Source organism: Pectinophora gossypiella, chromosome 11 (genome assembly GCF_024362695.1).
Source record: "Pectinophora gossypiella chromosome 11, ilPecGoss1.1, whole genome shotgun sequence".
Taxonomy (NCBI): domain Eukaryota; kingdom Metazoa; phylum Arthropoda; class Insecta; order Lepidoptera; family Gelechiidae; genus Pectinophora; species Pectinophora gossypiella.
The window spans coordinates 7,039,063-7,059,902 of record NC_065414.1 but is presented as its reverse complement, the minus strand read 5'-3'; the positions used below and the strand labels follow the sequence as shown (position 1 = coordinate 7,059,902).

Here is a 20,840-nt window from a genome sequence, read left to right as displayed (position 1 = left end):
CCGTTGGTCCCGGTTACTACTTACTGATGTAAGTACGTAGTCGTTACATGAGTCATGTCAGGGGCCGATGGCGGCTCAATAATAACCCTGACACCAGGGTCGATGGGGTTGGTAATCCACATACACCCACGCGATAGAAGAAGAAGAAGTTATTTTTTTAAGTGATTAATTTTATGGAATAGTGTAGAAGAGATAGAGAGAAGAGATTTAAGTAGTCTTCTGACAGTCTAAGTAGACAAAGTAAAGAGAAGTACCAGCGAAACAGAAGATGACAAGACGATGATTGCTGCGCGATCCATTGCGCAGGGACATGCAAATGAATCAGGAAGAGTCGGAAGTAATTACGCAACAGTTGTGCAAGTGGGAGGCAACCCTGAACCCGTCGCGTTGAGGCTGGTCGCGGCCAACGAACGCGCGTGCGCCGACTGAGCCTACTTGGTCGTGGCAGCATCAATTATGTTGTAGGGTAATTGCTTACATTTGTTTACTTGGCCGGAGTTATGACTGGGGCTACATCTTACTGACACTGCTACATCTACAGTTTCTGTTTTTGAAACTAATACTGTTGAGAAACATAATCATTCTTAGATATCGATTAAAATATATAATATACAATAGCAAACTACCTTAAATGATAAAACACTACTAAGTGATAAAACAATTACTTAGAAAGAGAAAATAAGTAGAAATATACGGGTATGAACGGACTACGAATGGATTTAGTTATGTCTCAGAAATTGTCTTGAAGTCCTTTTATTTTTTGAATATATTTGTATTACCTGTAATTAAGTCATTAGTTATATAAATTAAACCGGTTACCTTTACGAGACACTGGTCATTCGGAAAGTCTTTACAGTCCCCCGTTTCTCCAGATGCAATCGTGATAATTACAAGTAAAGACTGCGTTTTTATGCAAAATAGTGTGCAGAATGTAATTACGCTTCCACCCAATGTATTAGAACTCATTAAAATTATCTATAATTAGATGAAAACTTGCACAGAAAGATAAAAACAATTAGACAAATTGCTTCCTTCGTATGCACACGGAATAGGTGCAACCACAGACCTAGTTCACGTCGCATCGTGCGAACCATCGATCTGTGTTAAGAACAATACAGATTAATTAACGAGGAACGTAATAACATGCTAGTTATGGTAAGTCTATGATAAACGTCTCGGCCACAGTATTTTATGACTTCATAGAAACTACAAGTGTCACAGTAGGCTTTGTTGGATACTAGTGACACATTGACAAGCCGCATATTCATTATATGAGCATTGATCATAAGAATACGAATCAAAAACTCGATTTTAATATTGACAATGTGCGCAGTTTCATAGTGATCAAAAGCATAAAATACAGACGGAGTCGTATAATAGTGCGAACATTGGTGTTAATGACAGAACTGGACATTCAACATTAATAAAGGAGAAAGTTATACTCACAATTGGAACTGCATCAACTAAGTACCAAGTCACTGCAGTCGGACTATACGCTATCGTATTTATAGATCGGGCGGTCTGTGTCGTGTAGGTCATTTCGCCATGTGAATTAATTAGAAGCACGTCTTCTGTGAGCACGTGAAAAGGCTGCCTTGGACAGCTTAGACATTAATGATAGCGTTCCTTCGCTTCGTTAAACGTATAAAATGTTTCCCTAACGTTCACAGTTAATTTGAAACGGTTAGATTGCTATATACATTGCCACGCGTTGCTGATGTAATTATAGGATGTAGTGATGGTAATTGTTTACCAGGCGGACAGTGTCGGTTATTGAAAAATATATTCAGATTTTTTGTAATGCCTACCAGAATTTTCATTTTACTAAGACAATGTTTACTAGTTTTAGGTATCACGAACTAAAATAATGAAGTAATCGATGAATGTATCTTAACCTATATTTTTATAAAGTTTAAGAGCTACAATGAAAAATCTTAATAGGTAATACCTATGATTAATGGTCAATTTACATTTATAGCGAACGACTTTCAAACGGATGTAGACATTATTATACCTAAAGTAACAATTGTAGAGGAACAGATGCCACGAAATTACTTTGATTATATAGAGTTTACCGCAGCTCGCCTAAGTACCTCTAGAAATATATTTCTGCCAAGTTAAAAACAAAAGGATTTTTTGCACGAATGCACTTTTTTCGTAGGGCACGTAATTATTCTCACCAAGCCTGAAGTAAACCCGGCTCCCGCCTATGATTAACGTTGAAATAGGTGCGCATTCGTTTTGTTTAAAAAATTGCAGAGCTCAATGCATGAAATATTGTGGATACAGACGTTTACAACACAGTTAAAGCAAATGTATTTGTAAAAATAATTTAAAGATAAAACTAGAGTAGTAAAAGTGTGAGTAAAATAAAAGCGATTTGCTTTTACAAACAATAATTACGTTGATTTCAATGCCAAACATTTTTAAGACAAAACCTTTATCAACTGTCATTTATAATATTTAATCTAATTTAACACTCAAAGGTAACTCCAATACATTCAATATAACTTAATAAAAACATAGCAGATTTGATACACCACGAAGTAATTGATCCCAAGAGGATTATTTACCTTTGTCCGGTTATTCTACACCGCGAACTAAGATCACGTCAAGATCTTTACAGCGATTAACTGTTAAGGCAAACATCGTGCGATTACTATCACTATCTCACTATCGTCCTAACGTGACCTTATTGGTCCAGTAACGGATCCCAAAGTCAATGTTCTTTGAACCTATCAGGTCACAAGAAATACGCAAGCATCTGGTTTCGCAGAGCAGATTAAACTGATTTTAGAAGAGCATAGGACTAATTTGCTTGCCATTACAGAGACTGGCCCTAACGGCAATACCAGTTTTGATTTAGTTACTTGTACTCTACGATGTGATTAACATCGCCCACTTTACCTAGATACTACACTTCACTGCAGCGATCCAGTCAAGCATAGTTAGAGACATGCCACAAAACAAGGAAAAAATGTTTAGACCTGACACACCCCAAGACGCTGCATCCAACGCTTGGTATTAGGATAAAAGGTTCCGCATCACTCACTTCTAATTTCTAATTGGTTACGTCGACTCCAAATCATCGATTAGATCATTCAACTTAAACGTGACATCCGGCGATGGAAAAAGTCCGAGGATCCTAGCTTGCCCTCTCCTAACTCTTAGTTATCGATATTGGCATCAGTACGGTACTGGCGGTCAGAAAGAACAGTAACTTTACTGCAAACGACATTATAGTTAACAATGGTGTTCGCGCTAAACCACGGCGTAAAAGAAGTGCTGTGTTTGCTAATGGTGAGCTTGAATTTACAAGTTACAAACGAAAGTTAAGTGAAAAATGAGTTTATGTAAGTTATATCGGATATGACCAAAGATGTAAACAATGTTGTGGACGGTAAGTCTCCAAAAAGATGTGAGTTTGGAGATCGTAATTTAGCGTAATTCGGTAACGGAGCTTTATCTAACAATACGAAATAACGTGGAATGGGTGAAATCAATTTCTCACGAACAACGTACTTTGAAACTGTTAAGCATGAATTCAAAATTACATTACTAAAACAAAACAAATCGGATCTGAACTATCTCCAAAACAAAGTTTTACGGAATCAGGTGAAAGTCTTAAGTGTTAAAACAATGGAGTAAGTATAAAAATAACTTTAATACAATACCGGGAAAGCAGAACTTCTGACTGTTCGTGAAGGTCATAATTAAATGGTGCTCATGAATCTATTAGTGATGGTACAATTTGTAATGATGATGATAATGTTGTATGTAATACAAGAAATACATACCGACCACAATATAAATCTCAGAAAACAATCGTTTTCGAATAAGAATTAATGACTACAATTGTAATCTTGATGACATAATCAAATGTTAAAGCACTCGCTTCACTGACTAGCGGGATTCGAAGAATGTAAAACGATTAAGTGTATCAAAGAGCGGCAGCGTGCGCGTACATTGTATAAAAAGACTCATGTCGTGAACAAACAATATCAATAGAGGTCACTGGAGCAGATGAGTTTGGAGATCGAGGGACTGATATTTATCAAAATTAAATCTCACAGCAGGTGCACATTGTAATTGCTGACAACGTAAGCTAACTAGATCTAACGGTCATCAATATATTCAACGCGCATTGTGTTGTGCACATAGCATCTCAAAAACAAGCGAAAGTGATCTTTTTCAGACCGGTAAACATTAGCTTGCAGAAATACCAATTTACATTATATTAATATACGCACATTTACAATCAAATTCAAAATTTCCGCGTTCCTTTGGATACTTTCTAGTATATTACTATGCAAAATCTATCGAAATTTTCTGGTAACAGACTTTTCAGTAAAAGTAATTTCAAATTGTTACGAGCGTGAAGAAAATTGGAAAAAATAAAATAGCGATACAGATTACTAATTTAGTCGGGATTGTAAGAAATTTCGGGTACTCATGTAACAGGTTTATTAACCTGCAACGTGACGACGTAATCGGCACAAAATCGCAAGGTGCATGACCGTGAAGCATTTTTGCCATAGCTAGTGAGAAGCTGTAAAACATCGCGCACGCACGAGCGACGCTTCTGAGACATACCGGACATTGAACAAATTGGTGACGCCACATTGTAATAATGATAACTCACATTGGATCATCGAAGCTCTAGTTATTACGCAGAAATAGTTGTTCAATACCACACCTCCGTTAGTAGCTTGAATATTTCTTATAAAGTGCAAATGAAGTTCAATCAGCGACAAACAATCGAGTTGACATAGAATATCTCACAGAGTTGATGAATACGAACAATTAATGGTTCGAAACCTTTCTCATGATTGTCGACTATTTATTAGATAGGGATCGATATGTTGACGGATTCAACTCTTGACTAATTAGTGGCAGCTTACAGTTACTGCGGCTATTAATCGAGTTTCCTTTAACGAGGCTGATAATTTGGGCTAATTGGATTAAAGATTGTGATTGTTACTCTAGTTAGTCGGAGAGTTTAATTGTACTTTTTAATTTCAGACGGTGCCATTGCCAGCTGGGTCGACGTCGGTGCTGGCGAAACCGACGAAGTACCACTACTATCCACATAACCAACACATTTACTTACTACCGGAGTGCGCCATACAACAGGTAAAAACTTATTCTAAGAAACCTATATGTCGTACTCTTAGAAAGAAGCAGTTTAAATCCGGTTTGTTCAACTAAGGAATCATTTTGTTATTACTAGAAGTAATTCTAAACGCAGAAAAAGGATCTAAGAGAACGTTGTACTCATTAAACTGCGCAGAAATAAATTACCTACACATTATGCAAAATATTAACCACTGACACTAATTACAGTGACTAAACTATTAAGTTATCTGTGGCTAAAGCTTTTACCATTTATTAGTATTAAACAGCATTGTAGCATTATTTCTAAGGACGGAATATATCTTTTATGATTGTATAATTACTATCAATCTTAAGTTGCAAGCAAAGCTTTTACTCATTGGACCTCACAAGACGAAAGAAGCATCCAATGAGAGACTTTCCAGGCTACGTTCTCCTAAAATAATATAGATGGTGCTGTCGAGATTTAACGTAATAACTACCTACTTTCTCATTATTCGTGTACATAATTATTCCAAATTACATTGTAATGGCAGAAGCATATATCAAAATAATTATTGCTTGATATTTGGATCACATTATGTATAGAATTATGTTGCTACCTATATTGCTTCTCTTTATTTTGATCAGAATAATAATGGGTGGAAGATGTGTTGTACCTGGGTGTAATAAAAAGGTCATTATTTATACCCAAAAACAAAGATAAAAGATTATAATTATATGTCTGTTATCCATGAAATTAGACGGTTAGGTTAAACAACAGCCTCCGTGGTCTAGTGGTTAGAGTGTTAGGCTCACGATCTGGAGGTCCGGGTTCGATTCCCGATGGGGACATTGTCGAAATCACTTTGTGAGACTGTCCTTTGTTTGGTAAGGACTTTTCAGGCATGAATCACCTGATTGTCCGAAAAAGTAAGATGATTCCGTGCTTCGGAGGGCACGTTAAGCCGTTGGTCCCGGCTATTAGCCGTAAAAACACCTCCACCAACCCGCAGTGGAGCAGCGTGGTGGAGTATGCTCCATACCCCCTCCGGTTGATTGAGGGGAGGCCTGTGCCCAGTAGTAGGCAGTTTATGTACATTGTAATGGCAGAAGCATATATAAAAATAATTATTGCTTGATATTTGGATCACATTATGTATAGAATTATGTTGCTACCTATATTGCTTCTCTTTATTTTGATCAGAATAATAATGGGTGGAAGATGTGTTGTACCTGGGTGTAATAAAAAGGTCATTATTTATACCCAAAAACAAAGATGAAAGATGCATATGTCTGTTATACGGTTAAACGAAGGAAAACCTTTACAACGCCATCTATATTGTTTTTGCGGAACGTAGCCTGGAAAGTCCCTCATTGTGAAAATGTATAAGGTGATGTTCAAACAATTATTTATCTGAAGCTGTGATAAGATTGGGGAAGACTAGACTAGAGGATATGAATGCTAGACAAAGGAGTTGTAAAACGCGTAATGTGAATGTAAATTTCACCGATTACTGCGTCGCTAATGCATGAAATGAAACAATTTTAACGGGTTTCCGTGGTCACGGAAGACCACGTAGTTGCGCTAAACATGGAGAAATGAAACAAAAGCTAAAGTAAAATACATGACAAGTTGGCAACTTCCCATTGAAAGTAGTTAACGTCTTTAAAATTACATTAAAAACTTCACTGTGACATAATTTAAAACCGCACATTTTGCTATCTATTGTACTAGTAGTGAACATAACATGCGTTCACAACTATATTCTCAATTGGGTTAGTCAAAATGAACTAAGTACCAACGTTTCACCGAGCTTTCTGTTACGGCAATGTGTTAGAAAGTAAGCCGTATGACCGTCGAGCCAACTGTAGTTAATTAAAATTTTAGTAAACACAAAGTGCAGTCATGGGGGTCTGATAATCAAGGCACCTAAATTGATCATTATCATTATGTGGAGCTAAAAACTTGCTAAGTACCTAAATATTGCTAAGCTACAAGAACATCATCTCCCTAGCTTTATCCCGTTCGTCACGGGGTCCGCTTACCTAATCTGAAGATTTGACAAGCTCGGTTTTTTACAGAAACGACTGCCTGTCTTATCCTTCAACCCGCGAAGGGATAACCGCCCAAATACAGGAAAATGCATTTCTCGGGAATGTGGGTTTCCTCACGATGTTTTCCTTCACCGCTGAGCACGTGATAATAATTTATGATCCAAACATGAATTCGAAAACAAATTCGACAATCATTGGTTTAGGCCTGTGCTGGATTCGAACTCAAAGTTCAGCAAGTTTTCTACCGACTGTACTACCACGGCTCCCCTTAGGTACCTACAAGAACTTGCGTAGCAACAAGAACAACCAGAAACTAGCGATAACAGATTCTACGTATCCGATGACGTATTTAAAATATATTTTTTTTAAACTTCCAGGTATGCAACGCGGTATACGTGCGTCTAAACTACACGCAGCCGCTGTGCGCGTGTCCCGCGCGTTACCGGGACCCCTGCTCTGCCAGCCTCAACGCAGACGACCTTCACACTACTAGGCTCACCACTGATTCCAAGAAGAAGGTGCGTTTTTGATAATATTTCTTAAGGAAGAATGTTTGTATTTGTTTTGTAGATGGTAGATATCTACGAGTATTTTAAAATATTTCCCTCGCGATAAGCCGCAAAATGGAGGAGGCTTAAACTAAGCAGTCGGATGATGCGAGTTGAATGGATACATTTTATGCCGCGTATCGAAACAGGATGTTTTTTTTAATTTTTGAGTGTGTAGTGTATGGATGAAAGTCGTCGCTGCGTGGCGCGATTTCATACAACCTTCCACTCCCGGGCCGCATCGCTCGCAATACCGTCTCTGTGAGTGTGAATTTGGCTTAATATATTTTGAGAAACATTTATATTTTTTATACAGTTACATGCATGCACTCCACAACTTTGTAAAGAATATATAAAAAAATTGCAGGGCTTCTGCCTATGAAATAATGTAGAGGTATCAAGTAGGTACTTATAGAAAGTTCCGACGTGACACTCCATTTTGCGCCATGTAACTTTTCTTGCCTTGCAACTTCGTAATGAACGAACCAATTATTAGGAAGTCGAGCTAAAAACAAAGTGGCAACAAAAGTCGCGGTGAAAGACTTCACACTAAGTGGCTGACTTGTAATGAACGAAACTTCGCGTGGTTTTAATTAAAGTTTTTCACATCTGCAACCCTAGGTGCTTAAAATAAGAATTATAACAAGCAATAAGCCTAAATATTGTTCTGGAAACAATAGAATTAATGCCTGAAACGTGTTTCAACTAATCGCAAAAGTTGCAAAGTAACTTTCGCTCTCAAATAATGCTTTTGGCTTTTTGTTCCTAAGTCGAGCGCCGACTGCTAAACATAGGAGCAATTGTGTTCACGCGCAAACATAGAACAGCCATTGTAGAAACTTTGGAAGTACTTATAAAAATTAAACTTTATAATAAGTACCGTCTAACTTCAAAGTTTCTGAAATAATTATATCTAGATTTAACTACAGTTGGACAGTTTAAGTTGAGTTTGGAAATAATTTAGTTTAATTTACAAGAGATGATTTAATTACACGAGATGAAGTTCCCAATTTAAAACCAAAATTTTTAAATTCAGCAATTTTAAACTTCATAAATGTCAATCTAAGTACCAAACATGCTAATGTTACTAATACGAAAACATCCAATATTTCAGTATGCGAAGAAAGCTGTTACTCTAGTGAAGACGTGTGAAGCGGTGTCAGAAATGCGCGAATGCCGAGCTCCGCGGGATTGGTCGCTGTTGGCGCTACAGAACATCCGCACTGGAAAGTCGCACTACCTGGTCATCTGCCGGTGTCCCGAGAACCATATACTGGGTATGACAAACTCTCGAACATAATCCGCCGTCCTGGGCATCGTCAGGCTCAAAATTTTGACCCTAGACAGATTTTAAATGAGAGCCCTCAGCGTCTCTTGCTTGTAAAGCCAACTACTACAACTACTAGTACTGAAAACCATCCGACATCATATCAAATGTACATCTCGAATTTAACCACAACACCTGATGATAAGTGAGGAATTGTCAGGGTGTTACCTAAGGTGGTAAACAGTTACCTAAGAAATGCTTGTTTACTTTAGCCTGGAAAAGTCCAAGATCGCAAGTTTGTTTTTCTTAAGGTCTCCAGTTAGAAACTCAAACTTAGATTGGATTAGTGCTTTATTTATTAGCTTCAGAACTTTGAGCTACCTAATTGGTGTAATCTCATGAGATAAATTCAACATGTTTCTTACATTTAAGATTACTTCCTTGGATTTTTTACCATTATACAACTTTTTTTTTTGCTTTGTAGAAGGACCGATGTCCCACGATCAACCTACTTATGCATCAGTACCTGGCATCAGGGTATATGGAATGATGTGCGTCAGGCCTTCTCCGACTTATCACTCAGGTAATTATAATGCCTTTATAGGGTTGAACCCCCATGGCGGATACATCGTATATCCCATACAAAGTATGGGTATACCGTACAGCTTAGTGGTGTCTAACCCTTATTAATCAGTTAACCTTATAAATATGCATGTGGATATAGATGCTAGGAACTCTTCATAGCTTTTTGATATTATTTTTTATTTCCAAGTTATTAGTAAGTACGAGAAAGTATTTTCAGATAGATGGCCTCCTTTATTTTTATATGTGTTTTTTTTTTAAGTTGATGACGACAATATTCTTATACGACATTTTTTGTGACGTTTCAACATGAAACGTTAGCGCAACCTGATGCAACCACTGCAAGACCTTAATGACTCTACCTTACCTCACACGAGTGTGTGAAACATTATTCCATCAAGTTTTTCGTAGGATGTAATCGTTTCTTCGTGATTGCATTGATTTACCATTAAATCGAACGTCAGCTTTGTGCTTGATAGAAATACATCGGACAGTGTTCTGATAGAGATGCTTCTAAGGTCATGTCAGTGATCTCCTTAAACCTTAGGCCTTAAACCATCACGCGGGCCCAGTGCGGATTAATGGTTATTAACGACTGCTAATGCAGCCGGGACCAACGGCTTAACGTGCCTTCCGAAGGACGGAGGAGCTCGAGATGAAATTTTTTTTTTGTGGTCACCCATCCTATGACCGGCCTTTGCGAAAGTTGCTTAACTTCAACAATCGAAAACCGAGCGCGTCTACCGCTGCGCCATCGAGCTCCTCGAGATCGCTCCGAGATCGCATAAATCTAGGATAAAATCTATTGTGGACTTTCATGGCTCTCCCACAAAATAAGTCAAAATTTAGCGACGACACTACTCAATCGACACTCGTAGATACACCTTTAAAGAACAAAAATCTCGTTTCAGGATACAACGCAAATCGCTACACTGGCAGCATACAAAGCACGACGAGCGCTTACAAAGTGGACTATTCTCAACCTCACGCCTATCCAGACAAGCCTGTCTACAACCGATACCATTCACCAAGTTATCTAGACTCTAGTTACTATAACAGACGGTCGCGGGCGGGCAGAGTACGGCGAATGGCGCCAGATTACCCTCCGTTCCCGTGGCATAAAGTAAAAGAACTCGCAAGGTCATTACACTGGATTGATTAGGATAAATTTTGTATATGACTGCAGTGGAGATGGGATTGACGTTTGTTGAATTATTCGTGCAAATTAAACGGAATCCACGGAGTTGTTTGAACTTTTGCCGTCGATTAGAACGAGACTTTAAAGTATCTACCGTTCGGTAAACTTTGGATTCGGTAATTTATCTTGATTAACTCGATATTCTTCTAAAAATCGATGGCAAATTGAAATAAGTTCCAGTTTAGTCCGTGCCAAATCTCAATCCTATCTGCATTTCAACTGAGCTATAGTGTAGAAAAAGTATGTTGGATTCATCCAGGCTTTTTGTAACCGTCGATCCGCCTCTTTGGGTCCAACGCAGACTTGAATAGTAGATGTATTTACGAAAACGCCTTTTCGCTTGGTTACATATCCTGATGTACGAATTTTATATTATAATTTTAATTTTACTAATTTTCGCATCCTAAACTTGCGTTTAGTGTGATGAAAATTCTTCCGAAGCATACTCAATGTACAAGTGCATTTATTAGACTTATTACGCCGAAGATGTTTCCCCACGCTGAATGTTGTTCATCTATTTATTTGTCATACTCATTTTATGAGTTAGGAGTATTTACTATTTGCCAGAAACATAGAGATAACCACTAGACTAGAAGTATAAGAATTAGAAGAAACAAAAGTTTTCCACAAATAATATCCCCACCATCAAAGCGGTGATTTATAATAAAACAGAGCAGTAGTTGTAGAAAGTACACAAAACGATGTGATAAATCGATTCAGTCGATCTTTGTGTAATTTTCGATGCATTTATAGATGGTTAAGATTTAGATGTAATAATTATTAAAGTATTTATTTAAGTAAAACCATAATTATTTATATTTAGACAATTGCGGTGTAAATAGTAGACATAATTACAATATTTGTAATTACAAAAAATAAAATTAACGAAATTAACGTTTTGTTTTATTGTAAAAATGACTCTGTTGCACTAATACGTCATAGGTTGTCAAAAGTGAGGTCACAAGAAATGATAAAAGTGATAATAACATGCTATATCTTAAGTACTTACCTAATACTTTCTGATCGACGATGATATCGCAGGAATACATGGCTGCCATCAACCTTTGAGGTTGGACCTGGAATGCTCTCCTGCAACCTTCTTTTACAGCTGACATTATTTGACCTGAGGACAAACATAAGTAAGAAAAAATAAAACAACAAAGAAGAGATTTTACATAAATGGTCATGGCAATAATAAAAAAAAAACATAAATAGGTAAACTTGATTATGAAAAATGTATATAATGGTGGGTAGCCTATGAGCGATAAATGTAAGTACTAAGAAAATAGATATCTATTCTCTTAATAATCAAAATAAGCAGGGGTTACCTGACAAAGGTCCAAAAGTATGTGAAACGTCATCGGCTTCGTGTTTTTCCAATGTCCATTCTTCAACACAGAACGCGACACCCATCATAGGTTCCTCACACAACGGCCCAGCAAGCGAAGCCAATTGGAAGCCATTTACAAAACTACTCTCATATTCAAATCTTGGATCTTCTTTAATTTCTTTCTCATGTAATAAATACTTCGTTTTGTAATCTTCGGTTTGATTGAGCAGCAAATTCGGACCGCAATTTCTTGGTCCAACCGACCAAATCTGATTCACTATGTCTTTCCATTCGGGACCCAATTTCGAACATATACTTTGCAATTCGTCCTTGAATACTTGAATAAGCTTCAACATTCGGTCTGACAGTTGATGCTTTGTGCCATTAAGGTGTAGATCTTCAAGTTTGCTTTCTAGTTTATCGTTTTTAGCTAAACCTTGAAGTGTTTTTATATGCTGAGAAATTGCTTTTAATAAATCAGCTGATTTATCTAGCAATTCAGTTACTTCATTGGGTAAAGGTCTAGCTCTAATTTTGATTCTACTCTGTTTGTTATTGGTATAAATAGTTATTACAGGGTCTTCTTCTTTATTTAGTCCCATATCAACATTTTGAGCGTCTATCTCTTCATTCGCCATGTCAATTTTTGGTGGCTCTACGATCGTTTCTCTGAAGGGTACTATTGGTTCAGATACAGAAAGTGGTATTTTTGCGTAATGGTTCCTGGGAACAATTGAATGTTTTGTAATACACGGCTTTTTTATGCTCTTTATGACGATTACATTCTTAGGTAAACTATTAAATAGAAAATTGGAAAAGACTAAAAAAAACTTAAGACAAAAAAATAAATATAGAGACTTACTTCAAATCTTCGAGACACCTCTCGAGATGAACCTCCCCAGCGGTTACAAGCACATGTTCGCCAGTTTCTTGAAGCAACACCTGGACGCAAGAGTCTGCCTGGTTTAGAAGTTTCAAACCTGGAATTTATAAACTGTCTTTAGTACTATCCTTTGGATGTAATTTCTCAAGAAAAAAAATAAAAAGCAAAGAGAGATCATGAATACGTTAACCTCTAGTAATTGTTATTTTTTTCTTCTGTGTATACTGTTTACATTTATTTTTTATTTATATATTTTATTTAAGGAAAACCAACAGTTATAAAATACAGAAAGTAGACAACAAACATAACAGTTGAACACTAATTACAGATTTCCAATGGTGCTAATTCCTGTAAATACCATCTAATTTTATTTTAGGTTATATCTGTCATTTTCTTATCCGCCGAAAAGGAAAGGGACGGGTAATCGACAAGCATAAAATTTATGGAACACACGTCAATTTTAAGCACAAATCTAAAACAACCGTCTAAAAATTCGCCGGGTTATTCATTTATTTACTCATTCTTCCTAAAATTAAGAGCTGTGTATCTGACAGGTATAACTTAAAGTAAAATTAAGAGATGTCTGCAGGAATCGGGGCCATTGATAACCTTAAACTAGTTAACATGATATCACAGTGTTGTGCACAGGCAAATTAAAGTTAGAAGAGAGAAAATAAAAAGAAGATTAGGTGTCAAAACACATAAGTACCATTATCTATTATTATTATTTTGTGCCTTATTTTACAAAGTCAAGTAAGTACATTGTTGGTTATAATTCGAAATCTAGTTCAATCATCCAGTTAGCTGCTTTATTTACAAGAGAGAGCTGATTATCTATTCAATTAGATTCATCTGAAGTTCTGTTATATTGTTTTTTAAAAGTAATAAAGTAAAATTTGTCTACGTCCAAACCTTTAACCAGCTGAGGTAACTGCGAAGGATAAGTCGGTTCAATAGCAACTCTCAATATGGGTACCGCACCGGATATTAGCTCGCTAAATGATGGACAAGCGATTGTATTACTTAAGGTCGCAGTTTTCAGTACATGTTCTTCAAGACCTCCTATACCTGCAAAACATCAAAGAATTAAAATGCATTTTGAAGGTGACTAATCAAGAGAGAATGTTCATAAGTTACAATTTAACAAGAGACAGAAACAGGTGGATAAGTACCAATTCATAATGACTAACCTATTATGTTGCCTGCAACAGCTTCTTCAATATCTTCCAATTCCCTTCCCATTAGAATGTAAAGAGATTTTATCCTGAAACAAATTATTTGTTGTTATATTTCTTAAGCATGTTTGCCTGATGTATATTTTGTAGTGTAAATACTTACTCAGTACATGTAATGTGTTCATGACTTTGTAAATCTTTAAGCTTCTTATTAGGGTCTACTTTAAAGTCCTTCACACTAAGTACTTTGGACGGGTCGTGTTTCGGCCCTAACACGTATACTTTGTCACCTTTTCTAACTTTTCCACTGAACACTCTAGCAAATGCAATAAAAGCTGGTTGATCTTTCTCTTCTCTTTGTTTTTCATCCTCTGCGCTTTTTTCTTCCTCATTGATTTCGTTTTTTATATCTTCCGTTATTGGATTGGCTTCTGAAGTATTATTATTCTGCTTTTGTTCTTCACGCAACTGCCTCGCTCGTTCTCTTCGCAGAGCCATTTCTTCAGCAGTCAAAGTTTTAGGCTTATTCTCAGGCAACGCACTTTTATCAACACTAAACATTTTCGATATAAAAATAATTAATGGGCTATCACTACTACTATCACAGGCGAGAAAATCATCTTTAAGTTTTTGTGTGTCGGGATGCAAAGATTCAAAGTCTCTTATTTTTGAACACATTAGTTTTTCAGCCTTATCAGACTGCATTTCTTTAGGAGATGGCAATTTGGTACAGACCATATTAAGCACGGTCTTGGATAAGGGCAACCATTGCATCATTAGGGATTGCAATTGAATTCTACTATCAGTATGTCGTAGATCTCTTGTAGTAAGTTTGATGCCAAGTTTTTCACATATAACTGGAACCTTTTCTTTTTCGTTTCTCAATACTATTGTTTCATAAACATTCCATAAATTGTCTAAGACAACTTGAACAAAGAGTGGTTTCTTTGCTTTCTCTTGGGCGCCTTTCATGAATCGTTTAGTTTTACTATTTAAATAGAAATCACCCCACAAAACCTTCCGTAGTAACTCTTCCTTCACACCTGGAAACAAATGTTAATGAGTTAATTATCTGAAAGTATCATGTATACACATAAGATAGTGAAAATCCTGCAAAAATCAACCGAAATCATTATCAAATGTATGACATACAAGTATCAGAAAGTCATACAGTATTAGAAATTATGTAATTTAATTATTATGGGATGAGATGCTTACCAAGTTTGTCAGAAAATAGTTTGGCAAAAGTGTGAACAGTGAAGCCCCATCCATCTATAGCACTTGCAAACACCACATTGCCTTGTTCCGGTGAGAAATATAGATTAGAATCATCTGCATCTTCCAGTGCAGAGGTCCAGTCATAAAAATTGTTATCCTCTTTAGGCTGTCCAGATTTTTGCTGCAATTAAATATTGTTGTGTAAAAATGTAATCATAATTATGTATAAGTACTTGGAATGAGTCATTGGATAATTGAACTCTGTTTGATAAGTTATGTCACTCAAATATTAAAAGTTAATTGCATGTCAAAGAAGGGCAAGGATCAAAGTTCCAATAATTATCATTACAGATCAATCTGTCACAATGCAGTGCATGTCCCTATGCTGAAGTACGGTAGTGAATGTTGGGTAAGGCAGAAGAAGCATGAAAGTAGGATCAATGCCGTAGAAATGAGATCTTTGAGTAGCATCTGCGGTGTGAAGTTGAGCGATAGAGTAAGAAACAGTTTGATAAGACAGAGATGTGGTGTAAAAGACTTAGATTGAGAAGGGAATGTTAGGTTGGTTTGGACAGCGGATGAACGATAATAGAATTGCAAAAGCGGTATATAAAGCGAAAGTTGATGGCAGGGCTGGCAGCGGAAGACCGAGAAGGACTTATGATGACAAAATTGGAGATGTCCTTAGAAAAGGTTTAATACGATCTACTCTGAACCGGCGTGCGTGTATGAAGCGATTGATGAATGTGGAGGAAGCAAGAGAAGTGTGTCAGGATCGAAGCGAATGGAATTCTATAGTCTCTGCTTACCCCGGTGGGAAATAGGCGTGAGTTTATGTATGTATGTACAGATCCATCTTCAAAGATTCTCCTGAATTTTCACATGGAAGTTTTTTTACATAGAAAATTATAATAGCAAAAGTGTAAAGAAAACACAGAGAAATGAAAATATCATACCTGTTTGTCTATAGTAGTTGTTTCTTTTTCCAACACATCAGAGGCAAATAGTTCTCCCATCACAGCATTGACTTGCTCTAGAATTTGAGTCAAATGGATGTATGCATCAAGAGGAGTGAGTTGCATTTCTAAGATCAATCTGTCAATCTTATTAAATACTAAAACTAGTGGGATGTTCTCTTGATAAGCCTGTTTTAGAGCAAATCGTGTTTGTGGACAAACACCTTCTACAACATCAACCTGTAACAAAATGTTAATTTCTTTAATCATATTTATTGCCAATCTTATTCCGACCACATTTAAAATCTACACTAATATTATAAAGAAGTAAAGTTTCTAAGTTTGTTTGTAGGAAGTAATTTCTGGAACTACTGAACTGATTTTGACAATTCCTTTACCAGTAGAAAGTGTTATTAGACATGAATTCCAAGTTACCTATCTCAACATAAAAATTGCATCCTAGTCTTTATATTGATAAAACTTAATATTAAGAAAAATATTTCAACATTAATTTTTACAAGAAATTGTGTATAATTTTCTTGTTTCATTCAATAAACTAATTTGACCACGAAGAAAAATCACTAGACGTATTATTTATAAAATAACCTATAAGAAACATATGTTTACTCACAACAACAATGGCTCCGTCACATAACCTGACAGCTGTGGACACTTCGCTAGAGAAGTCGATATGTCCGGGTGAATCGATGAGGTTCACGAGGTATTCCACCTTCTCCAGAGCGTGATATAGAGCTATACTACTGCTCTTCATCGTTATACCACGCTCTTGTTCGTCAGGCCTACTGTCCATATACCGAAGCTTTCCGGACATTCTCTGCGATATAATGCCATTGCTGGATATCAAGGAATCTGCCAGAGTAGTTTTCCCGTGGTCCACGTGTGCTACAATGCAAATATTCCGAATATTTTCGGGTTTGTTTTGAAGTTCCAAAAGTTTAGAAGAGTCTACTAGCCTCATCTTGAAGATTTTAACACAAACACAAAACACAAATTATTTGACCAGTTCCAAAGAAGTCACACACAATTTTGAGCAATCTTAAACGTGGATAACATTAAAAATAACAAGATAAAATTGCACAATATTGAACCCAAATCGCGAAACTTTTGCCAACTTGACATTGACATTTGGTGAAGTGTCCGTTCAGAAACGTTTGCTCGCTTTATATTCTCAGAAACAACGCTAAACATTATTTAACGAGGGAAAGTCAATTAGTGCTCATTACAGTTCGCAGTAATCTTAATTAGCATAAAAACATAAACGTAATTCTGTACCGTCGGTGAAAAGTAATACAAGTCCAAAATTCAAGTTTTGAGAAAATCGAGTTTAAAGTTAAAAATATTCTAGCTCGCGACTTATAAGGAATAATGGAACAGAAGTTAGATGTGTCGATAGGTGATGATGGAAGGTTTCTTTTCTAATATTTAGTTATATTTAGAACCTAAACAGAAATGGTAGAGGATCAAAATAAATTACATGTATCAGTTGACACCAACTTTTATATTGTGTAAATTGATACAAGTCTACTTATACCTTTTTACACACATAACTATAAAAAAGTCATCGTTGATATATCATATTTCAATTATTAACTTTACAGTCTTATTCTACAAAAAACAAAATGTCTTGGAAGAAAGTTTATTTCATAATGTTGTAGAAAGGCAAAATTCTATTTATTTTCTTTAAAAAGTAAAGAAACGTAACTTATATCAATTGACACAAACGATAAACTATAACGAATTTGTGTCAAGTGGTTTAACATGACTTATTTTTTCGGTTTTATTGTGTAAAATGATACATGTTTTTACGAATTTCTAATAATAAATACATATAAAGATGGTACACGTATATATAGTGTAAGGTGACGATAATAAGATATTTTTGTTATGATTTTACTCTCAAAACTCATAAATAACCGGTCAAAACCACCACTGCTGCCCACTACAAACACATTTTGTCCACTACACTACGCCCCTAATCAAAACCACTTTTGGTTCATTTTTGCAGTCAAAATCTTACAAATTCAATTATGATAATATTTCCACCCCTAAAAAATGAAGGTAAGAGGAATCATATTAAGACTAGTCATTAGGAATGTTTCGGGCTAGCCTGGCAGTATGGCCTGGAGATAAAGGTGATGTACCTACGTACTTTTAAACCAAAATCACACAAACCGGTAAGTGTTACTTCTTTCTTGCTGAAACTATTTAAAAGATCACAACTCATTCCACAATCAAAATCCCCTAAAGTAAAGTAAAATTCGATATTTCGAATTATCAAAATTCCCGGTCTAATGGTAGCCCGCAACATTGACAGAATGATAAACGGAGTCGAATCAATGTTGACGATGAGAATAGGTAGTGAAAATGAAGATCATTGGTTCACCTCCAAACCTATAGGTTACACAGGGCTATCCTCAGACCATGACCATGACCACCATGGACCATGGTCTGTTATGGTTAAGCTAAATGAGCTCGTTTCCGCAAAACTCTACACGTAAGCACACGTGGGGGACTTTCAGCGTATCCTCGCGTATGGACCACTATTGTGAAGTGGGCAAACTTCCCACTATATAATCATCATCCTCCTGCCCTTATCTCACTCTAGGTGGGGTCGGCACAACATGTATGGGCAAATGTCCCATCTTCTTCTTTTTCTATCGTGTGGATTGTGAGGTGAATTACCAACCCCATCAACCCTGGTGTCAGGGTTATAACTGAGCCGCCATAGGCCCCTGACTTGACTCAATGAATACTCGAATGTCCCATATGTAATGTTATTTTAATGGGCTCAGTTTTCCGCATAAACACAAGTGGTCCATTATGCGTGCTTTTATTGACTATGTAAGCCAACTAACTCCTTTCAGAAGCTCAAATACCTCCTGGGATTTTTATAAACTTTGTGACCTGGTTTAATTAAGGGGTTGTGCCCGTAGTGTTGCCAATTATTTATTCTAATCTAATCTATCCTACAAGATCCCACTGCTGGGCAAAGGCCTCCCCTTCCTCTTTCCATTTTTCACAGTCCTGTGCGTAATTCTCTCTTATGTAATCAAAATACAGAAAACAAATATTACTTGTGGTGCTCAAGAGTTCAGAGCAGTTATTCCCTTTATAAAAATGAGGAACCTCGACAAATTTACACCATTCAACGTGTTTGAGAAACTGGTAATCTTCTCTTGAGAAGATGTGGCAGATCCCGATGCTGCCGATGCCGAGCTGTCATCTACGGCTGTGTAGGTTCAAAAATACCACTACCGGCGCTTGCATAAAAGATCTAACCAGCGTGTATTGAATGGCTTGCATATTAATTGGAGCTCGATAATATTTGGAGCCATTATTTCACGTCTACAACCTCCTTAGCAATGAAGGCAGCGTTCAATCTGCCACCGCTTAACCTGCATGTAATCAAGAAAACTATGTAAAACAGCTATGCTTCGAGCTAAGGGAAGGAGACTAACGACAGTTATGACAAATCTCAAATACCTCTTGACTAACCCTGCCATGTGATAACGACGCCATGATCAGGACCCACAACTTATTGAGGTACTGTAATTAAGTACTACAAGGTGGTTATAGCAGAAAGAGAAAAAACACGGTTTGGTCTGAAGTACTAACTTAACCTATACCCATTCGCAATGCGGATCAGATATGGTTTGCTGTGGTTCTAGACAAAATGTCTTCCCATAGACAGGTTTATGCGGAGGTCACCCTAGGATACACACTGGTGGCGCATGGAATCGAACTTGTATGTATCATTATACACGACACGTTATTGATATCTAAGATCGTATTTTCTGAAATATTTTGATATATATTAATTTATATTACTTTTCACGAAAAAATAAATTTGGTGTTTGATGTTACAACTAAAATTATATCATTAAACACGGACTGTGAGAATTCAAGGATTGCGTGTATTTTAATATATGTTGAGTTGCATTTACTTACACCAAAATATTTAGTGAAAATCTTCATTTCACTTTAATGCAAGTTAAGATGAATTATGTTACACGTGTTATAACAGCATGAATCCTTCACAAACAGTACTTATATCACTAGACACAAAAATTATCTCCGTATTTATAATAGCTACAGTTACGAGAATTAGACAGAAAGAAAGAGAATTTTTTGAACATGAAGTGTGTGCTAATAACTCAAAAGTGATACAACTCGAGTTGTATTACTTTTCACCGACGGTACAGAATTATGATGGATAAACTATTTTACAAATAATACAAACTTAACATTTCTTTGTAACGATAAGATTAATAATATTTACTTGTTAAGTTTGTAATATTTGTTAAATAGTTTCCAACTAAATATTAATGTGAGTAAATATTATTAATCTTAACATTACAAATAATTAGAACTATACTACTTAGGTGTTTTGTGGTTAATGATCGCATTAAGTTAGTCGGAAGACATTCGCGAGTGTTATTATATCGGAGTATTCAATAAACAAAGTGTAGGTATCTGCCTATTTTCGCTTCGTGCCAAGAAGCCGCTTCATAAC

General features: G+C 36.4%; 2 protein-coding genes across 2 annotated transcripts in view; one reads left to right on the top strand and one right to left on the bottom strand.

Moving 5' to 3' along the window:
• Window positions 1-17,444, bottom strand: part of LOC126370948 (elongation factor-like GTPase 1) — a 133,802-nt gene extending 116,358 nt beyond the window's left edge. The window contains exons 1-9 of the mRNA XM_050016090.1: window positions 16,938-17,444; window positions 16,307-16,546; window positions 15,351-15,531; window positions 14,296-15,175; window positions 14,148-14,221; window positions 13,870-14,025; window positions 12,937-13,054; window positions 12,073-12,797; window positions 11,754-11,867 (exon numbers count right to left, since the gene is read on the bottom strand). Of these exons, the coding sequence (XP_049872047.1) occupies window positions 11,754-11,867; window positions 12,073-12,797; window positions 12,937-13,054; window positions 13,870-14,025; window positions 14,148-14,221; window positions 14,296-15,175; window positions 15,351-15,531; window positions 16,307-16,546; window positions 16,938-17,285 (2,836 nt within the window). The 5' untranslated portion in view covers window positions 17,286-17,444. The remainder of the gene's footprint in view (window positions 1-11,753; window positions 11,868-12,072; window positions 12,798-12,936; window positions 13,055-13,869; window positions 14,026-14,147; window positions 14,222-14,295; window positions 15,176-15,350; window positions 15,532-16,306; window positions 16,547-16,937) is intronic.
• The window catches only part of LOC126370988 (hemicentin-2-like), a 540,644-nt gene that overhangs the window by 215,376 nt on the left and 304,428 nt on the right, over window positions 1-20,840 (top strand). The gene's annotated exons all lie outside the window — the stretch shown is intronic.